This window comes from Oryctolagus cuniculus, chromosome 12 (assembly GCF_051225735.1).
Source record: "Oryctolagus cuniculus isolate XC-2025 breed Fujian yellow rabbit chromosome 12, ASM5122573v1, whole genome shotgun sequence".
Classification (NCBI taxonomy): domain Eukaryota; kingdom Metazoa; phylum Chordata; class Mammalia; order Lagomorpha; family Leporidae; genus Oryctolagus; species Oryctolagus cuniculus.
The window spans coordinates 88105450-88123863 of NC_142878.1; the positions used below are offsets into that span (position 1 = coordinate 88105450).

The window sequence follows — 18414 nt, forward strand, 5'->3', positions numbered from 1 at the left end:
AAAGCATGAGGAAGAAGGCAAACGCAGAGCCAAGCAGCCCCAGGATGTGCGCAGCCATGTGACTGGAGTGGCCGGGCCCTTGGGTGTGGGGCAACCTCAACGGAAGAGGGCTGCCATTTAAGGGAACATCTTAGCAGGAGCACAGCACGGCCCGAGGAGGAGCTGCGCGTTTCCCAGGTCACACTGCCGATCAGGCACCGAGGTCAGTGCCAAACCCAGCAGTCCGCCCAGCCATCACTTCCGGAATGAACTGCCCGTGACTCCCTTCACCGGCTTTTAGAACGCCACGCTCCACTTCCCATCCAGCTCCCTGCTGATGGCCTGGGAAAGCAGCGGAACATGGCCCAGGTGCAGGGAGACCCGGATGAAGCTTCTGGCTCCTGGCTTTTGCCTGCCCCAGCCCTGGCTGCTGTGGCCATGTGGGGAGTGAACCAGCAGATGGAAGATCTCTGTCTCTCCCTCTCTGTAACTCTGCTTTTCAAATACATTTTAAAAATCTTACAAAAAAGAAAAAAACAATGCCATGCTTACTCCACAGCTATTTCTATTTACAGATTACTTCTACACGTTGAAAGTCCTCATTTTTCCCTCTTGTATTATAATTTGTAAAAGTTTTAAAACTATTTTGAGGTCATTCCACTTACAAAAATTTTACAGAAATATACAAAGAGTTTCTGAATGCTCCTCACACAGCTTCCTCAAATACTGACATCTTACGTAGCTATAGTATAATTTTTCAAAGCTAGGAAATTAATACTGATACACTGTTATTAATTAATCTGCAGATGTTATTCAAATTTTTTTAGTTGAACCATTTAGGTCGTTCTGCTGCCCAGGATGACAAATTGCTTTTAGTCGTCATTCCTCTGAATTTTTAAAAAATACCTCTATTTCTTTGGGAGGCCAAGGGGTGAGAGCCATCATGGCTGCCTCCCAAGGTCTGCACCGGCGGGAAGCAGAGCCAGAACCAGCGGTTGGATCCAAGTGTTCCAGTGTGGATGCTGGCGACCCCGCAGCAGTTGAGCCACGAGACAACTCCCTGCCCTCCTCACTTTCCCGAGCCCCATACAACGCGTCCGCTCTGTGGAACAGCACTGTGGGGCTCCAGGGTGGAGGGCGCACGTGGGAAAATCCCCTGAGAGGCAGCTGGGCATTATCTATCCAAATTATAAACGCCTTTCCCCTCGGCCCAGCAGTCCCACTTGTAGGATGCACCTGTATGTGTTCAAAAGGACAGATAAATGCCAGTACTTGCTGCCATATTGTTTGGAAAAACAAATGACCGGAAAGAATCCAAGCAGCCTTCCACAGGGGACGGGTGGAACGAGCCCGGAACACTGCTCACCAGCCGCCACAACCTGACTATGATCGGGCCCCCAAAGATGTAAGTTAACAGGAGTAAGAAGGTGGAAATGTGATCCAATCGTGGTGTTCAGGGGCTGGCCGGGGTCACTGGGCGCGTGTCATGGAAGGCAGGTCTCAGAGAAGGTTGTATAAAAACCCGAGTCTGGGCCTGCCACTCTGCTTCCTGTCTGCTCAGCACGGGATCCATTACCGCCTGCTGCCCTCCTCCGAGGCCAAACCAATGGAGCCACCAGTCCTGGACTAAATACAGCTGAGAGCTAAATAAACCTGCTCACTTTACAAAGTTAGTTGTATTGGGTATTTCACTGGACTGACAGACAGCTGACTCATACACTAATTAAAAAAAAAAAAAAAAATGCTTTCCAAGTTCTGCTACAGAAAGAGTTCCAGGACTAACGAAGGGGAAAAACATCGCAGGACCAGCACATACAGTGTCTTCCTAAATGTGGGAACTAAGAATACACTTTCAGCTGCTAATACTGGGATAAAAAACAGCTCGACAGAGGCTGGGAAGCTAATGTAAGTGGTTTGCCTGGGGTAGGAGGATATGGGAGGGGTGGGAGAGAGAGTTCTCATGGTCCCTTTTTGAGTTTTGAAATGTGTATTATTTATTCAAAACTAAAGGACATGACATTCTGGAAAAGCAAAATTACAGAGACGAGGAAAGGTCAGTGGTTGCCAGGGCCTGGGGCAGGGAGGGTGGGAGGGGGAGGCACAGGGGGGCCCGTGGGTCTTAGGGCAGTGAAGCTGTTCCAGGTGACACGCTCGTGGGGGGTGCCTGACGCTGTGCGTTTGTCAGACCCATGGAACCCAGATGCGGATGCGCACAAACTGAGCCCTGCTGTCAGCCATGGGCTTTAGTTCATAATGTGTCAGTACTGGTCATCAGTTGCAGCAGATGTGCCACTGGGATGCAAATGTTAGGAGAAGCACCTGGCTCCTGCCATCGGATCAGCACAGTGCGCTGGCTGCAGCATGCCAGCGGCAGTGGCCATTGGAGGGTGAACCAATGGCAAAGGAAGACCTTTCTCTCTGACTCTCTCTCTCACTGTCCACTCTGCATGTCAAAAAAAAAAAAAATGTTAACTGCAGTAACTGCTGTGAAGAGAGATTTCGGGGGCCAGCGCTGTGGCAAGGAGGGCTAAGCCTCTGCCTGCAGTGCCAGCATCCCACATGGGTGCTGGTTCAAGTCCTGGCTGCTCCACTTCCAATCCAGCTCTCTGCTAATGCACCTGGGAAAGCAGTGGAAGATGGCCCAAGTCCTTGGGCCCCTGCCACCCATGTGGTGAAGCTCCTGGCTCCAGCCTGGCTCAGCCATGGCCTTGCAGCCATTTGGGGAGTGAAACAGTGGATGGAAGACCTCTCTCTCTCTCTCTCTCTCTCTCTAACTCTGCCTTTCAAATTAATAAAATAAGTCTTTTTTTAAAAAAAGAAAAGAGATTTAGGGGAATTCTGCACTATCTGTTCAATTTTTCTGTCAACTAAAAGCCGCTATAAAAACTAAAGTTATGAAAAGAGACTGTAAATATATATCTTTTATTTATTTGAAATTCAGAGAGACAGAGATAGATCAACAGATCTCCTACTACTGTTTCCCTCCCCAAATGTCTGTAAAGCCAGAGCCCCATCCCATGTACTTGAGCCATTACCTGCTGCCTCCCAGGGCCTGCACTTGCAGGAAACTGGAATTAGGAGTGAGCTGGAACTCAAACCAAGTACTCTGATATGGAACGCAGGCAGAGCAACCACTGTGCCACATGCTTTTTTTTTTTTTTTAAGATTTATTTATTTATTTGAAAGAGTTACACAGAGAGAGGAGAGGCAGAGAGAGAGAGAGAGAGGTCTTCCATCCCATGGCTCACTCCCCAATTGGCCACAACGGCCGGAGCTGCACCGATCCGAAGCCAGGACCCAGGAGCGTCTTCCAGGTCTCCCATGTGGGTGCAGGGGCCCAAGGTCTTGGGCCATCTTCTACTGCTTTCCCAGGCCATAGCAGAGAGCAGGATTTTAAAAATCAACCCATCTATTCCATTTGGGAAAGCTATTTTGCACCACGTGGACTTAAGTCATTTATCTGAGTAAATCTTACAAGCTGTGTTGTTTTTCTGAGATAGACAAGCAAGTTCTTGAATGAAACTGAAATATTGAAATAAATCCCTCAAACCCAACACTTGGTTCTTCTGTTTAGGAAATCTAGGGCAGAACTTCAAGTCGGATGAGCTGTCACACATTCGCCCTGAGAGCAACCCCACTCACGGAGCGCCTCTGGGCCGGGCAGTCTCCTGGGAGCAGTACAGAGAACAGAAGCTTGCCCTGGGCAGTGCCTGGACTGGTGGGGGGAGGCTCGGCACCAGCAGTTGTCAGATCAATTAATTGACTGATGCTGTGACTCATGGGCACAAAAAACTGGGGACCTGGGGCAGGTGTTTGGCTTAGCACCCAGTATTGGAGTACCTGGGTTTGAGTAATGGCTCCATTCCTGATTCTAGCTTCTTTCTAAGGAGCAGGCAATGGTTCAAGTAGTTGGGTCCCTGCCACCCACGTGGGAGGCCAGGATTGAGGTCTGAGCTCCTAGCTTTGTCCTGGCCCAGCCTCAGCTGTGGCGGGCATTTAGGGTGGGGAGTGAGCCACAGGATAGAAGGTGTGTGTGTGTGTGTGTGTGTGTGTGTGTGTGTGTAGCTCTGAGGCTTATTCTCCTGCCCAGGTTGGATCTTAGAGAAACCATGCAGCAAGGGGGGAAAGGTTGTATGTGTGTGTGTGTGTGTGTGTGTGCACACAAATCAGAAAATCCCAGCTAATACATTCAGAAGGCAATTAAAAATAAAAATAGATCAAAAAAAAAAAAAAAATCAGGGGGCTGGCCTTACGGTGCAGTGGGTTAAGCTGCTGCCTGCAATGTTGGCGTCCACATCAGAGTCCCAACTGCTCCTCTTTGGATCCAGCTCCCTGCTAATGCGCCTAGGAAAGCTGCGGGAAGGTGGCTCAAGTGCTTGGGTCCCTGCCAACCACCTGGGAGACCCAGATGGAGTTCTGGGCTTCTGGCTTCAGCCCAGACTAGCCCCAGCTGTTGTGGCCATTTGGGGAGTCAACTAGCAGGTGGAAGATCTCTTTTTCTCCTTCTCTCCCTCTCTATGTCACTCTCTGCCTTTCAAATAAATGAAATTTTTTTAAAAGATTGATTTATTTATTTGAAAGGCAGAATTAGAAAGACGCAGAGAGAGAGACAGAAAGAACCTTTCATCTTTTGGGTTGCTCCCCAAATGACCACAATGGCTGGAGCTGGGCCAATCTAAAGCCAGGAGCCAGGAGCTTCTTCCGGGTCTAACACACGGGTGCAGGGAACCAAGGACTTGGGCCGTCTTCCATTGCTTTCCCAGGCCATAGCAGAGAGCTGGATGGGAAGCGGAGTAGCTGGGTCTCCAACCGATGCCCATATGGGATGCCAGCACTGCAGGTGGTAGCTTTACCCTCTACACCACAGCACCCCTCAAACGAAATCTTTAAAAGTAAATAAAAAATGAATAAATAAATAAACACATTCAGAAGGAATGAGGAAGAGTAGAGCACCAGCACTATGATGTGTACCCTGCGTACCCTGAGGAACCGATACATCCACGCCAGGATGGGCACTTTCTCATGAAGGGATCTGGCCGCCAGCACCTGAACCACCGAGCAATCATAACACGCAGAGACAACCAGACACCACGTGCTTCCCAAAGCAACGCAGCAAGCATACAGCCACACCCAGGAAGTGTTCCTGCCTAGGTCAAGCCCGACCTGCCCCAGGCCCCAGAGCTAACTAACAGTTTATAGGAAACAGCAGGGACAGATAAGTCGGAGGGCGCCGCGAGGCTGCAGCCAGCCAAATGCAGACGCTGGGGCTTCTCTGAACACACAGCAAGAAAACGCGGAGGGAGAACGCACAGTTTAAGAGCTCAGGAGACATCTGATCAAATACCAAGTGTAGCCCGTATACGGCACACAACTAGGACAAGTCAGCTCTGAGAACCCAGCGACGGGTAATGGGGAGGGGGCACTGATAGACGTGAGAGGAGATGGACAAGGTCCTGGGCACCCGTGACGTGTGCCAGTGCCATTCCTGCTGCTCTCCCTCCTCAGAGCACACGCGCAAACACTCACAGACGGATGTCCCATCAGAAATGCGCTCGAGATAATCCAGGCTGGGAGGCCGTGGGGGAGCCCCGGGGGTCTGCTTGGAGAAGAAACAGAGCTGCCCAGGAGTGACGGGACAGGCCCAGTCCACCATCCTCTGTGAGGTGTGTGGATAACTTCTATTCAGGGCAAAGACAGACTGATGGAAGTCCCTGGCACGCAGCAGTGGCTCCGTGCCCAGCAGCTACTGTTGTTCTGTGCTGAGCACACTGCTTTAGGGGTACGGAGTGACCTCCCAAAGCCACACAGCACCGTTTCTCCAAAGTCCTGCCCGGGCAGTGACAATGATTACAAGACACTCATTGAAATCGGATTTTTATTCCAAATGACTGTAATCATCTAGAAAGACAAGAGCGGGCACTCGGAACATGTGCTGAGCTGGAAAGTGAAAGCAGCTGGGTCACAGGAGTGCACCCAGTGGGGTGCCAGCCCTGGCCCTCAGACGCGGTCACACCCAGGAAGGCCTAACGGCGGCCAACGTCCTTTTGACACACAGTCGGCACGTGCGGCACTTACAGAAAATAACATAAAAAGCAGGAAGAAGAAAGGAGGCAGAAAGAAAAGGAAAAGAAAGGAGAGAAGAGTTCACAAAATCCCAAGCCTCAGAAATCGACATTCGCTCAAGAACACAGTGGTGAGGACTTCCGGTAGCGCAGTTCTCACAACCCTTAAAAGGGCGTCTTGCAAAGAACTTCCTGGACTCCGAAGCTAAAAACCAAAGAGGGGACCGCTGCGCGGGCTTCACCGGATGTGATCAGTTCTGCTTCCCAGACGCACGGAGGACCGGTGAGCCTGCCGCGCCGGGAGGCCGGGTCGCCTCGGCACCCACGGCGGGAGCCGCAGCTACTGCTCCTCCTGGCTGAGGCTGAGGTTGCCCTTCTGCACCTCGAGCTCCTCGGCACTGACCATGGACGGGTCGATGGCCGCGTACTTGGTTCCGTGGAACTGCAGCAAGTGTATCTGTAGGGAGGAGCGTGACGGATTCAGTGGCTGCTGACGGGACGACACGCGCGCGGCCTCCCACGGGAAGCTCGGGAGGAAAGCGACCCTTACACACACGCTAACTACAGAAGAACTGGGGAGCAGGGGAGGCAGAGAGTTTGTATGTGCGATCTCTACTGCCACTGTTTCGCCCGTGCTGCACCTCGCACGCTCCTGCCCCTCCCACCTGTGCTGGGAGCTGGGTCCCTCCAACAGGGTCCCTCCAGTCTTCCTGTCGTGATGAAGATCTCCGCACGACACGTTTCCCCGTGTTTAGGATCCTCTCCTGAGGATCTGTTTCCACAAGGGGATGACTTGTTCAAAGTACGTGACTGCTTTTGCTACTTCCTGCCAAACTGCTATTCGCATAGAACGACGTGCCCCGTACGGACGGGATACGTTCTGAGAAGCACCAGCAGACAAGCTCGCTTTGTGTGAACTCACACCAGGTGATGCGACCACCACGGGACAGGCGGTCTGGCCCATCGTTGACTGAAATGTCTTCATGTGTGTGTGCGCGTGTCGGCGTGTGTAGGGGGCGGGGTTTATGCGTTAATGTCAGGTCAAGAAGGCGCTGCTTCATGGACTCAGAATGACCCCATTTGGGTCTGGTGTCCGGCTCTGACTGACCTTGCCCAGGAGGCAAGGTCGTAGCCTAGCAATGACTACCTCCACTCGAGGCTGTGGGCCTGTTGTTCTAGAAAAGGGATAATGGGCGGAGTCACCTAAGGGCCTCTAATGCACCCGACTGAGTTCTCTAAATTGTGTACGCCCCTCACATGTATGAAATCAATGCCTCATTGCTACAGAGAACTCTGTAATTATCTTACTCCACCCCACCCCCAAAAACAGCACAAATAAAGCTTCATGTTGCAAACCACACGTTTTGGGCCCAAAGTGCTCGCAGCTGGGACTCACCTGTACATAAAGGTTCACCTCTGCACTTCTGCACAGGTATGGGAAATTGCCTCCTGTTTTAAGGTGAGCTCTCCGGGCGTTGGGATACAGTTTGTACATTTCCTCCTTCGCTTCGGTTGAAAGTGCACTCTGATCAAACACCTTTAACAGAAACACGAGGCTGAAACTTGCTGGCATTTTAATGTGTTCTTCTCGCATTGTGGAAAGTGCCACCCCAAGTCCTCATGCTAACGAAGAGCCAGTGCTGAGCCCGAGCCGCCTCCCAGTGCTGAGCCCTGTTCATTTCTCACTCCCATCTGAGACATTAGCTACTGACTGCAGCCAACCGTCTCTCGCATTCTTTGGGGGTGTGGGGGGCTTCCACTGTGAATTTCCTTTGCCCTCAGCTGTACTTCATTAAATTAACAACATTAATAGTGAACAGTCAGCATTTCTTAAAACTGTACATGTTTAATACAGACATAATTTTAGGTTTACTTTTATTTATTTATTTGAAAGAGTGACAAAGATGGAGAGAAACAGAGGCAGAGAAAAGAGAAAGAGAAAGAGAGACACCTTCCATCCATTGGCTCACTTCCCAAATGGCTACAATGGTCAGGACTGGCCCAGGTCAAAACCAGGAGCCAGGAACTCCATTCTGGTCTCCCACATGGGTGGCAGAGACCCAAGCACTTGGGCCGTCTTCCGCTGCCTCCCCAGGCACACTAGCAGGGAGCTGGATGGGAAGTGGAGCGGCTGATCTCGAGCCAGCCCTCAGATACGGCATGCCAGTGTCACAGGAGGCTGCTTAGCTCAATGTGCCAGAAGGCAAGTCCCATGAACAATTGTCAATAAAAATGCCAATTTATTTTTTTAAATTATGAAGCTCACAGAAGACTTCTTCCTTTCATTGTAAGTTGAAAACAATTATGTAAGTCACATATGCTCAATGAGAAGTTTCAAATAAAACATAAAGAGGATAAGATTAAAAAGTCCAAATTTCGGACGGCGCCGCGGCTCACTAGGCTAATCCTCCGCCTAGCGGCGTCGGCACACCGGGTTCTAGTCCCGGTCGGGGCGCCGGATTCTGTCCCGGTTGCCCCTCTTCCAGGCCAGCTCTCTGCTGTGGCCAGGGAGTGCAGTGGAGGATGGCCCAAGTACTTGGGCCCTGCACCCCATGGGAGACCAGGAAAAGCACCTGGCTCCTGGCTCCTGCCATCGGATCAGCGCGGTGCGCCGGCCGCAGTGCGCCGGCCGCGGCGGCCATTGGAGGGTGAACCAACGGCAAAGGAAGACCTTTCTCTCTCTGTCTCTCTCTCTCACTGTCCACTCTGCCTGTCAAAACAAAAAACAAACAAACAAACAAAAAAAGTCCAAATTTCTTTCTTGGGCAGTTTGGGACATATGATTCTAGATTCCTTTCAACGCTTGTAAAACTTATGTTTTTATACATATGCAAAAAATTCCTCCAAAAAGTATTTTGAGAAAATCTCACACACGCACACATACACACACACACACACACACACACACACACACTTAAATGCATCTCCTACTCAAATAACAGACAGTTCTCAGCGGTCATGAACCCGGGTGCTGAGCAGAGGTTGAAAGAAGGGCAGGAGAGCGAATGTGCTGCGAGGCCCACTGAGAAGCCTGCTCCGGGGCACGGTAATTCTCAGAATGTTGCACTCACGGCAGAGGATGATAAAAATGCTTGTAATCGATAATTTCTGGATGAAAATCAATTCTTATAGATACCATATTATTTGCATTTCAGAATAAATCTATTTACAAAAAAGTTGTAAAAATCACAGTGAGATACAACTTTACATCTACTAGGATGGTTTTTATAAAACAAACCAACCAGAAAACAAGCACGCAAGATGTGGAGAAACTGCAACCCCTGGGCATTGCTGGCAGGAATGTAAAATGGCACAGTCACGTGGAAGACAGGATAGCAGTTCCTCAAACAGTCCAACAAAAACTACCCTGTGATCTAAACCAGGCTTACAGTATATCACAGGTGTATGCCTGGAAGAATTACCAGCAGTAATTCAATTAATTTTTAGCTTCGGAGTCCAGGAAGTTCTTTGCAAGATGCCCTTTTAAGGGTTGTGAGAACTGCGCTACCGGAAGTCCTCACCACTGTGAGTGTCAATGCAAATAGACACTTGTAATATCAAATTATATGGAAGCATTATTAACAACAGCCAAAAGTTGGAACAAACCAAATGTCCATGACAGATGAATGGATAAGCAAAATATGGAGGATATAAAAAAGTGGCCCATTATTCAGTCTTAAAAAGGAATGACATACTGAGACATGCTCTCACCAGAGGGTAAGTAATGTGTGAAGTTACTTATACGAGGCACCTAGACTCCGCACATTCACAGGGATGCAAAGCAGACCGCTGGCTGCCACTGGCGGGGGGAGGAGAGGAACAGGGAGTCATCTTTCCTGGGCACGGAGTTTCTATTTGGGAGGGGGAGAAAGTTTTGGAAATGGGCGATGGTGATGGTTGTACAACACAGTGAATGTACCTAATGCCACTGAACTGTGCCCTCAAAAACTTTCGTATGTATATTTTACCAAAACAAAAAATAACACTTTTGTGCTAATGAGACTTCATGGACCTTTAAGTCTTAGTCCGTGTGAGGCACTCTCTTTTTGTACATCATGATTCTGTTGATGGGAAAGCAAGACACCCAAACAGATCAAGACTACCTATCATTGTTCATTTACATCTATTTTGATTTCAGTGGTGTTATTCCTGCCAGGAAAAATCCAGGACAAGCTATTACGGATTATTTTGAAATCGAGAAGGCTGGGGAGTGAAGATCAACAGCCCACACAGCATGTGAAGATGCACACTGGAAGCCATAGAATAGCTGTAAGGAAGCTTACATCCATGATGGTCACGGGGATGTCCCGAATTTTATGAGGTTCCACGTAAGAATTCTGACAATTCAGGGTAAGCCTGGAAGCCAGTTCACTCTGACCCAAACTTTCCAGCTGCAAGAAGAAGCACAGGTAATGTTTTGAAATTATTTCACTTTTCACATTCACATTAAATCCACAGACATCACAGGTTTCATGTATGGTGGGGCCAGAAAAGTCACCAACGAGGAGACACGATGTCTGAGAGACCATGAACAAGGCCCCCCAGGCAGCAGCCTTTTCCTATTCTGGGAGCCTGGACGTTTGTCTAACTCAAACTGGCCAACTAGAGCCCTCAACCTAAGCTGCCTGCCTCAACCAGGTGCCCGGGGACGGCAAGCCAACTCCTGGAGCCCAACAGTGGTGGAAAAGCAGTAAGAACCCCAGAAATCACCTTGCCCAGTGGTTCCCAAATGCAAGCCTACGGAGCTGGTTCATCAAATTGATCTGGGAGGTGGGAGAGGGAGGTGAAGTACACAGATTCAGATCCCACGCCCAGGGATTCCAGATGTGTGTCTGGCGTGAGTCCTTGGAATCTGTATTTGTTTTTAGCATTTCTTTTCTTCTACTTGAAAGGAAGAGTGACCGGGTGGGGGATCTTCCATCTTCTGGTTTACTTCCCGAATGCCTACAACAGTGGGGGCTGGACCACGCTGAAGCCAGGAGCTTGGAACTCCAACTGGGTCTCCCACGTGGGCAGGAGGGGCCCAGTCACTTGAGCCATCACCTGTTGCCTCCCAGGTACACTAGCAAGAAGCTACATCAGAAGCATGGAGGAGCCAGGGCTTGAACCAGGCACTCTGACATGGGACGCAAGTGTCCCAAAAAGTGGCTTACTCTGCTGTACCACAGCACCACCCCAGAATACGTATTTTTTTAATTTATTTATTTGAGAGGCATAAAGGCAGAGAGAGTGAGCGAGCGAGAGCGAGTGAGGGCTCCCCCATCTGCTCGTTCACTACCCAATGCCTGCAACAGTCAGGGCTGCGCCAGGACAAGCTGGGAGCCAAGCCACAACCACAACCCAGGTCTCTTGTGTAGTAGCAGGAACCCAGTCACTTGAGCCATCACCACTGCCTCCCAGGGTGAGCGTTAGCAGGAAGCAGGAGTCAGACTGGAGCAGGTATTGAACTCACACACTCCATGTGGGATGTGGGATGTGGGATGCTGGCATCTTAACCGCTAGGCCAAATGCCTGCCCCTGGAATCTGTATAGCTGACAGCTCCCTAAGGAATGCTGATGAGCAGCAACCAGGAAGCACCAGTGCAGCCAGTCCCTCACCAGCAGTTGTCGTTCAGACGAATTAAACTTAACACGGAAGACTGCGGAGTAGTTACCTCTGACACACGCTCGGTGAGGTAACAGATCTTCAGGAACCAAGTGGACATGAAGCTTCCTGGTACGGGAGCTGTGATCCTTACTTACCCTGTCCACCATGAAGTCAATGGCGTTGGCCATCATAGGGTCCACTGGGCCAGAAGAAAAGTTTCCAAGAACTATTTTTTTGAGCATAAATGCTGGCATCAGCCAAAAGCTGAAAAATAAAGACCTTTTCATTTAAACTTCTAAGACTACACATAGAGGACAAATCTTCAACATTTGTAATAGCTAGCTGCTGGGAATCCAGAGAGATGAGAAGACCTAGTCCCTTCCTGCAAAGAGCTCAGCTTCTAGTTTTTTTTTTGTTTTGTTTTTTGTTTTTTTTTTTTTAAGATTTACTTATTTTATTTGAAAGTCAGAGTTACACAAAGAGAGAAGGAGAAGCAGAGAGAGACAGGGACAGAGACAGAGAGAGTATCTTCCATCCACTGGTTCACTCCCCAGAGGGCCACAACAGCTGGAGTTGTGCCAATCTAAGCCAGCAGTCAGGAGCTTCCTCCAGGTCTCCCACGTTGGTGCAGGGGCCCAAGGACTTGGGCCATCTTCCACTGCTTTCCCAGGCCATAGCAGGGAGCTGGATTGGAAGTGGAGCAGCTGGGACTTGAACTGGCACCCACATGGGATGCCGGCACTGCAGGCAGCGGCTTTACCTGCTATGCCACAGCACCAGCCCCAGCATCTATGTTTTATATATACTTTCCCAAGATGCCAAAAGAGTTACATTTTAATGAAATTTTACTTGATAATTTAGAATAATTATTAGCAATATCTCCAGAGGCCTTTACCGAGATAGTCTTGTGACTCCAAGATTTTTTTTCTAACTGTGTTAAACCACTTCCTTTGGAAAAAGTAGTATTAAGAGAAATATTCTTGCTTTCTGGTTGATGTCACCTTTTGATTGATACTTCAAATCATTTCAAAATACCAAATGAAAGTTACTCCGCCTCCCAAAATTTGCTACCATTATATTCAATGAGCCTAATTCAAGGCAATTTGATCTCTATGGATTTCTGTACATGATCTTTAACTGATACTTATTCTATTAATTTCAAAACGAGTCATTATGGAGGATAAACGCTAATTTCCCTAACTACACTGATGTATCGTGGTGCAGACATCTTGATGCTAACTCTCATTAGAATGGCCTTGCTGGAAGCTGAGCTGCCCTCCCAAGGATCACTGAACCATCTTCCAGTCAACTCTCCAAGTTTTCTCCCACCTCTACTGGTTTATCTTTTTTTTTTTTTTTTTTTTTTTTGAAAGGTAGTTAAGAGAGAGAGAGACAGAGAAGTCTTCCATCTGCTGGTTCACTCCGCAGGCGGCTGCAACAGGCAGAGCTGAACTGGTCAGAAGTCAGGAGTCAGGAGCTTCTGGGTCTCCCATGCAGGTGCAGGGAGCATGGAGCATGTGGGCCATCTTCCACTGCTTTCCCAGGCACATTAGTAGGGAGCTGGATCAGAAGTGGAGCAGCTGGGACTCAAACCGGCACTCACATGGGATTCCAGCATCGCAGGCGGCAGCTTTACCCACTATACCCCAGTTTATCTTTTAATGGCAACGATGGCTATGTACACCCTGAGAAGGATGACCCTGCTGGCTCTGCTCACCCCTGTATCTCAGTGTGTAGCTCTTACTAAGTGCTCACATGTTTAATAAAAAGCAGCTGATATGCAAAAGCAGCAATGAAGTGAGGACAGTCATGGTACTCTGTTCTTCTGTTATTGGAAAAATAAACACCATCAAAATAACCAGTGAGCTTGATTTTATCATCTGGAAGCGAAGTATCTGCACGCAGCTAACGTATATAAGCTGCAGCAGAACTGAGAAAATCAACTCCTGAGAGCACCGCAGGAAAAGTTCTGAGACACCAGGGTAGCGCGGGCATTCGCTTAGTGATCAAGATGCTGCTTGAAATGCCATGGCCCACACCCGAGCGCCTGGGCTGGACTCCCAGCTCTGCTTCCTGATTCCAGTTCCCCAGCAGTGCAGACCCTGGCAGGTGGCTGGGACGGCTCAAATAGTTGACTCCCTGCCACCCGTGTGGGAGAGCTGGCATGAGTTCCCAGCTCCTGGCTCCAGCCCTGGCTGTTGTGGGCACCTGGGGAGTGAATCAGCAGCCGGCAGCTCTATTTGTCTTGTCTTTGTCTGTCTGCTTCTTAAATGAATTTTTTAAATAATAAAATAAAACAAAAATATCAGACTGCAAAGTTATAAAAATGTGAGCAGGAGAAAGGGTAGGGTGGGAAGTATCACCAGGCTCCTAAATCTGTCTATATGAAATACATGGAATGTGTTCACCTTAAAAAATTACAAAATAAAAAAAATTTTTAAACTGTGAATACCATGAAAACAATGTCTCCTTGTAACAGTATTTGAAAACGAACCTGATCACAGAGATGCATTTATCGCTGGGCTTTTTTAGGGCAGGGCTGAGCCTGCTGGCAGTGACAGACGCACACACAAAGCCAGCTTCAGTGACCCACTGGACACCTATCCAGGAGACAGGCGCCCTGCTGCTGCACGCCCGCCCTTCTGAGGAACAGAGTGACACCAAGTGCAGCCGCTGAGGGACTAAGTGCCCCCGTCTTCAGAATGGGAACACATCTCAAAGAAGGAACCCAGGAAACAAAGGGAGAAGACTAATGTGTACCCGATTTACAGTGGAACATGAGACACAGGGAAAGCCAAGTGCCCAGGAAAATTGTGTCAGGTGATGCTCAAAAGTTTAACACAAAACACTAAGTGAGGGGGCCAGCACTGTGGTGCAATGGTGCCCCAGCCTGCAGTGCCGGCATCGTCTATGGGTGCCAGTTCAAGTCCTGGCTGCTTCTCTTCCGATCCGGCTCTCTGCTATGGCCTGGGAAGGCAGTGGAAGATGGCCCAGGTCGTTGAGCTCCTGCACCTGTGTTGGAGACCCAGCGGAGGCTCCTGGTTCTTAGCTTCAAATTGGCTCAGCTTGGGTCATTGAATTCATCTGGGGAGTGAACCAGCAGAATGGAAGACTTCTCATTCTCTCTCTCTGGCTCTACCTCTCTCTGTAACTCTGTCTTTCAAATAAATAAAATAATTCTTTAAAACAAACAAACAGTAAGTGGGACAAGCAGACCGCCATTCAGTTACACAGGAGCACTGAGGAGAACAGAAAAAGCATGTAAATGTGTATTAGACGGGCCAACGCTGTAGTACAGCGGGTTAATACCCTGGCCTGAGATGCCAGCATCCCATATGGGTGCCGGTTCAAAACCTGGCTGCTCCACTTCCGATCCAGCTCTCTGCTGTGGCCTGGGAAAGCAGTAGAGGATGGCCCAAGTCCTTGGGCCCCTGCACCTGCATGGGAGACCTGGAGGAGGCTCCTAGCTCCTGGCTTAGGATGGGCATAGCTCAGGCCATTGCGGCCAACTGGGGAGTGAACCAATGGATGGAAGACCTCTCTCTCTGCCTCTCCTCTCTCTGTGTAACTCTGACTTTCAAATAAATAAATAAAATCTTCAAAAAAAATGTGGCCGGCGCCGCGGTTCACTAGGCTAGTCTTCCGCCTTGCGGCGCCGGCACACTGGGTTCTAGTCCCAGTCAGGGCGCCGGATTCTGTCCCGGTTGCCCCTCTTCCAGGCCAGCTCTCTGCTGTGGCCAGGGAGTGCAGTGGAGGATGGCCCAAGTCCTTGGGCCCTGCACCCCATGGGAGACCAGGAGAAGTACCTGGCTCCTGCCATAGGATCAGCGCGGTGCGCTGGCCGCGGTGGCCATTAGAGGGTGAACCAACGGCAAAGGAAGACCTTTCTTTCTGTCTCTCTCTCTCTCTCACTGTCCACTCTGCCTGTCAAAAAAAAAGTGTATTAGATGATGATTCAGAGTAACGGAGATAGTTGAAATTAGAACTCACACAACTCTTTTCTTTCCTCAAAGGCGAGTGTTTCTCATTTTAAAGGCCAGGAGAGTTTCAGAAGATAGAAGGTGATATGAGTCTTCCCTCTCTATTGCACTAAAAACCCCCAAAGTCAGCATTTTCAAAATTCCACTGAACAAAAGCAGCAAGCATTTCTGGATTGATGTTTACGTTCTCACCTGTTTGCGGTCCAAGTCTGGTTAAAGATAGACGTGTCACTGAAGGCATTGCAGAGGATGAGGGAATGGACTCTGGGAGACTTGTGAGTATATTCAGCAAATTTCTGGGCCAAAAAGCCTCCCAAAGAAGCCCCAAAAAGATGAACCTAATTATAAACAAACATAAGGCAGATCCTAAAATACCAATCAATCCTGAACATGAGTACTTAAAAAGAGTTGCTTCAATTATTACAACCCACAGAACATAATGTCATCACTAGTCAACAGACTGAAACACACGAGTACCTCAAAAAGTTATTGGAAGTGGGGAATTAAATGTGAAGTTTATTTTGGTGCAAAGAAATTCTGAAATCCATGTATAGTTTTTCACAATATGTATTGTTTGTGGATTTCAATTTTTTGCACCAAAATAAACTTATTTTCTAATTCCATTTTCCATGAACTTTTTGAAGTAACCTTTTACCTGTGGCAGTTAGAAATTTAGGAAACACACCATTTATATGCAACTTACATACCCCCATCAAGAAATAATACAACTGTGCATCCAAGTTAATATAAGCTTAAAAATAATATCCACAAACTGCATTAGAAACTGAAACCACTTAGTAGCTTATGTTTAAGAAAACTGTAATTCAGGGTTGGGCATTTGGTGCAGCAATTAAGTCACCATTTGAGATGCCTGCACCCCCTATAGCAGTGCCTGGGTTCAAGTCCTAGCTCCTCCACTTATGCAGCTGCCTGCTAACATGCACCCTGGGAGGCAGCATATGATGGCTTAAGTAGTTGGGTCCCTGCTACCCACATGGGAGACCTGGACGGCATTCCAGACTCCTGGCTCCAGCCTGGCCCCACCCTGGCTGTTGCAGCATTTGAGGTGTGAACAAATGGATGGAAGATCTTATTCTGCTTACCTCTATCTTTCCATCTCTCTACCTTTCAGATAAAATGAAAATAAAAATGAGAGAGAGAGAAAAAAAAAACTATGTTTCAATAATTTCAAATTCAAGTGCATACCTGAGACAACTGAATGTACTGTCACAAAATTCTGCACACAGATGCCCACAGCAGCCTTATCCACACTCCCCAAAAACTGGAAACAACCCAGACGAGTGTCAAGTGATGGTGAAGTGTGGTCTGTTCGTGTACCTGCTATTTAGCCACAAAGCGGGATGAAGTACTGATTCGTGCCATAACATGGATGCATGTTATACAAGCAAAGGCAGTCACAAAAGACCACATATCATATGATGCTCTTTACGTAAAATATCCAGAACAGACAACTGCATAGATATAGAAAGTAGATTAGGTTGCAGGGCGAGGTGGACAGAAGACGGGGAGTGACTGCTGATGAATATGGAGTTTCTTTCTTGGGTGACACAATGTCCTTTTTCATAAAAAAAATATTTTTTTATTTATTTGAAAGGCAGAGTTACAGAGAGGCAGAGGCAGAGAGAGGGGTCTTCCATCCACTGGCTCACTCCCCAGATGGCCGCAGTGGCCAGAGCAGAGCCGACCCGACGCCAGGAGCCAGGAGCCTCCTCCAGGTCTCCCACGTTGGTGCAGAGGTTCAGGACTCGAGCCATGCTCTATTGTTTTCCCAGGCCATAGCAGAGAGCTGAATTGGAAGTGGAACAGCTGGGACTCAAGTCAGTGCCCATATGGGATGCTGGCGCCACAGGTGGAGGCTTTACCCGCTATGCTACAGTGCCAGCCCCCCAAAAATATTCTAAAATTGACTTTAGTGATGACTGTACATATCTAGGAATATTTTTGAAAAACACTGCATTGTATACTTTAAAAGGGCAAAATGTGCATTTATTGCAATAAAGTTGTCATTAAAAAGATAAAAGAAAGAGAACATGAGGCTTTACAATACAAATGCTGCATTAAGACATGCACAGCTAATTCATCTCAGGATACTCACTTTGTCCAACTGCAAATGATCTAAAAGTTTTCTGAATCCATCACAAAATTCAAGATGGTCCCAATAAACTGGATACTGCAACTGAAATAATATTTTTAAATTTACTGTAAAAACTGTAAAGGTACAACACAACTCATATGTATCTGAAAAATGTAGAGCTTACATATAGAATTTCTTATTTATTCAAGCTCTGTTCCTTGTGCAAAATATGTGAAAATAGGCTCTCACTTTCTACTTAACTTCATAATTCACACTTTACTCAACAGATCAAAATTTAAGGGTAAAAATTAAGTATACCGTAGCGATATTATGTGAATAATAATTTCAATTTATATCAATTTGCTTTCCAAATAGCGGAGAAAGTCTGAGGTTCAAGGGTGAATAGAGCAGAACCCATGCAAGCAGAGAAATTCTGCTTTCCCTTAAATCCAATTTCACCCTGAGTTGTGGCTCCGCAGAACTGGAAACAAAATCTGCTCTGTGGAGAGCTCTTTTTTTGGCAGCACTTCTTTAAGGGGATGTTCAATAAAACTGTTCTTCTTTTAACTGACTTGGTCATTCTATCTGACTGCTTGTACTTTAATTTATGACCACAAAAGGATGAAAGTTGACCCTAACTAGCCTATTTTTTAAAAAGATTTATTTATTTTTTCACTTGCAAGGCAGTTAGAGAGAAATAAAAAGAGAGGG

At 47.9% G+C, this 18414-nt stretch overlaps 2 protein-coding genes across 18 annotated transcripts in view; one reads left to right on the forward strand and one right to left on the reverse strand.

Annotated features, from left to right (window-relative positions):
* The window catches only part of ANKDD1A (ankyrin repeat and death domain containing 1A), a 40427-nt gene extending 34172 nt beyond the window's left edge, over positions 1–6255 (forward strand). For all 13 annotated transcript variants that reach the window (XM_089310563.1, XM_089310568.1, XM_089310564.1 and 10 more), the window contains one exon: positions 1–6255. In XM_089310563.1, the coding sequence (XP_089166689.1) occupies positions 1–62 (62 nt within the window). In that variant the 3' untranslated portion in view covers positions 63–6255.
* SPG21 (SPG21 abhydrolase domain containing, maspardin) overlaps positions 5841–18414 on the reverse strand; it is a 23351-nt gene continuing 10777 nt past the window's right edge. For 3 of the 5 annotated variants that reach the window (XM_002718070.6, XM_051822334.3, XM_089310580.1), the window contains exons 4-9: positions 17725–17805; positions 15801–15946; positions 11784–11892; positions 10325–10432; positions 7438–7578; positions 5841–6498 (exon numbers count right to left, since the gene is read on the reverse strand). In XM_002718070.6, coding sequence (XP_002718116.1) covers positions 6382–6498; positions 7438–7578; positions 10325–10432; positions 11784–11892; positions 15801–15946; positions 17725–17805 — 702 coding nt within the window. In that variant the 3' untranslated portion in view covers positions 5841–6381. The remainder of the gene's footprint in view (positions 6499–7437; positions 7579–10324; positions 10433–11783; positions 11893–15800; positions 15947–17724; positions 17806–18414) is intronic. The other 2 variants (XM_002718069.6, XM_070054383.2) reach the window with 1 other exon arrangement.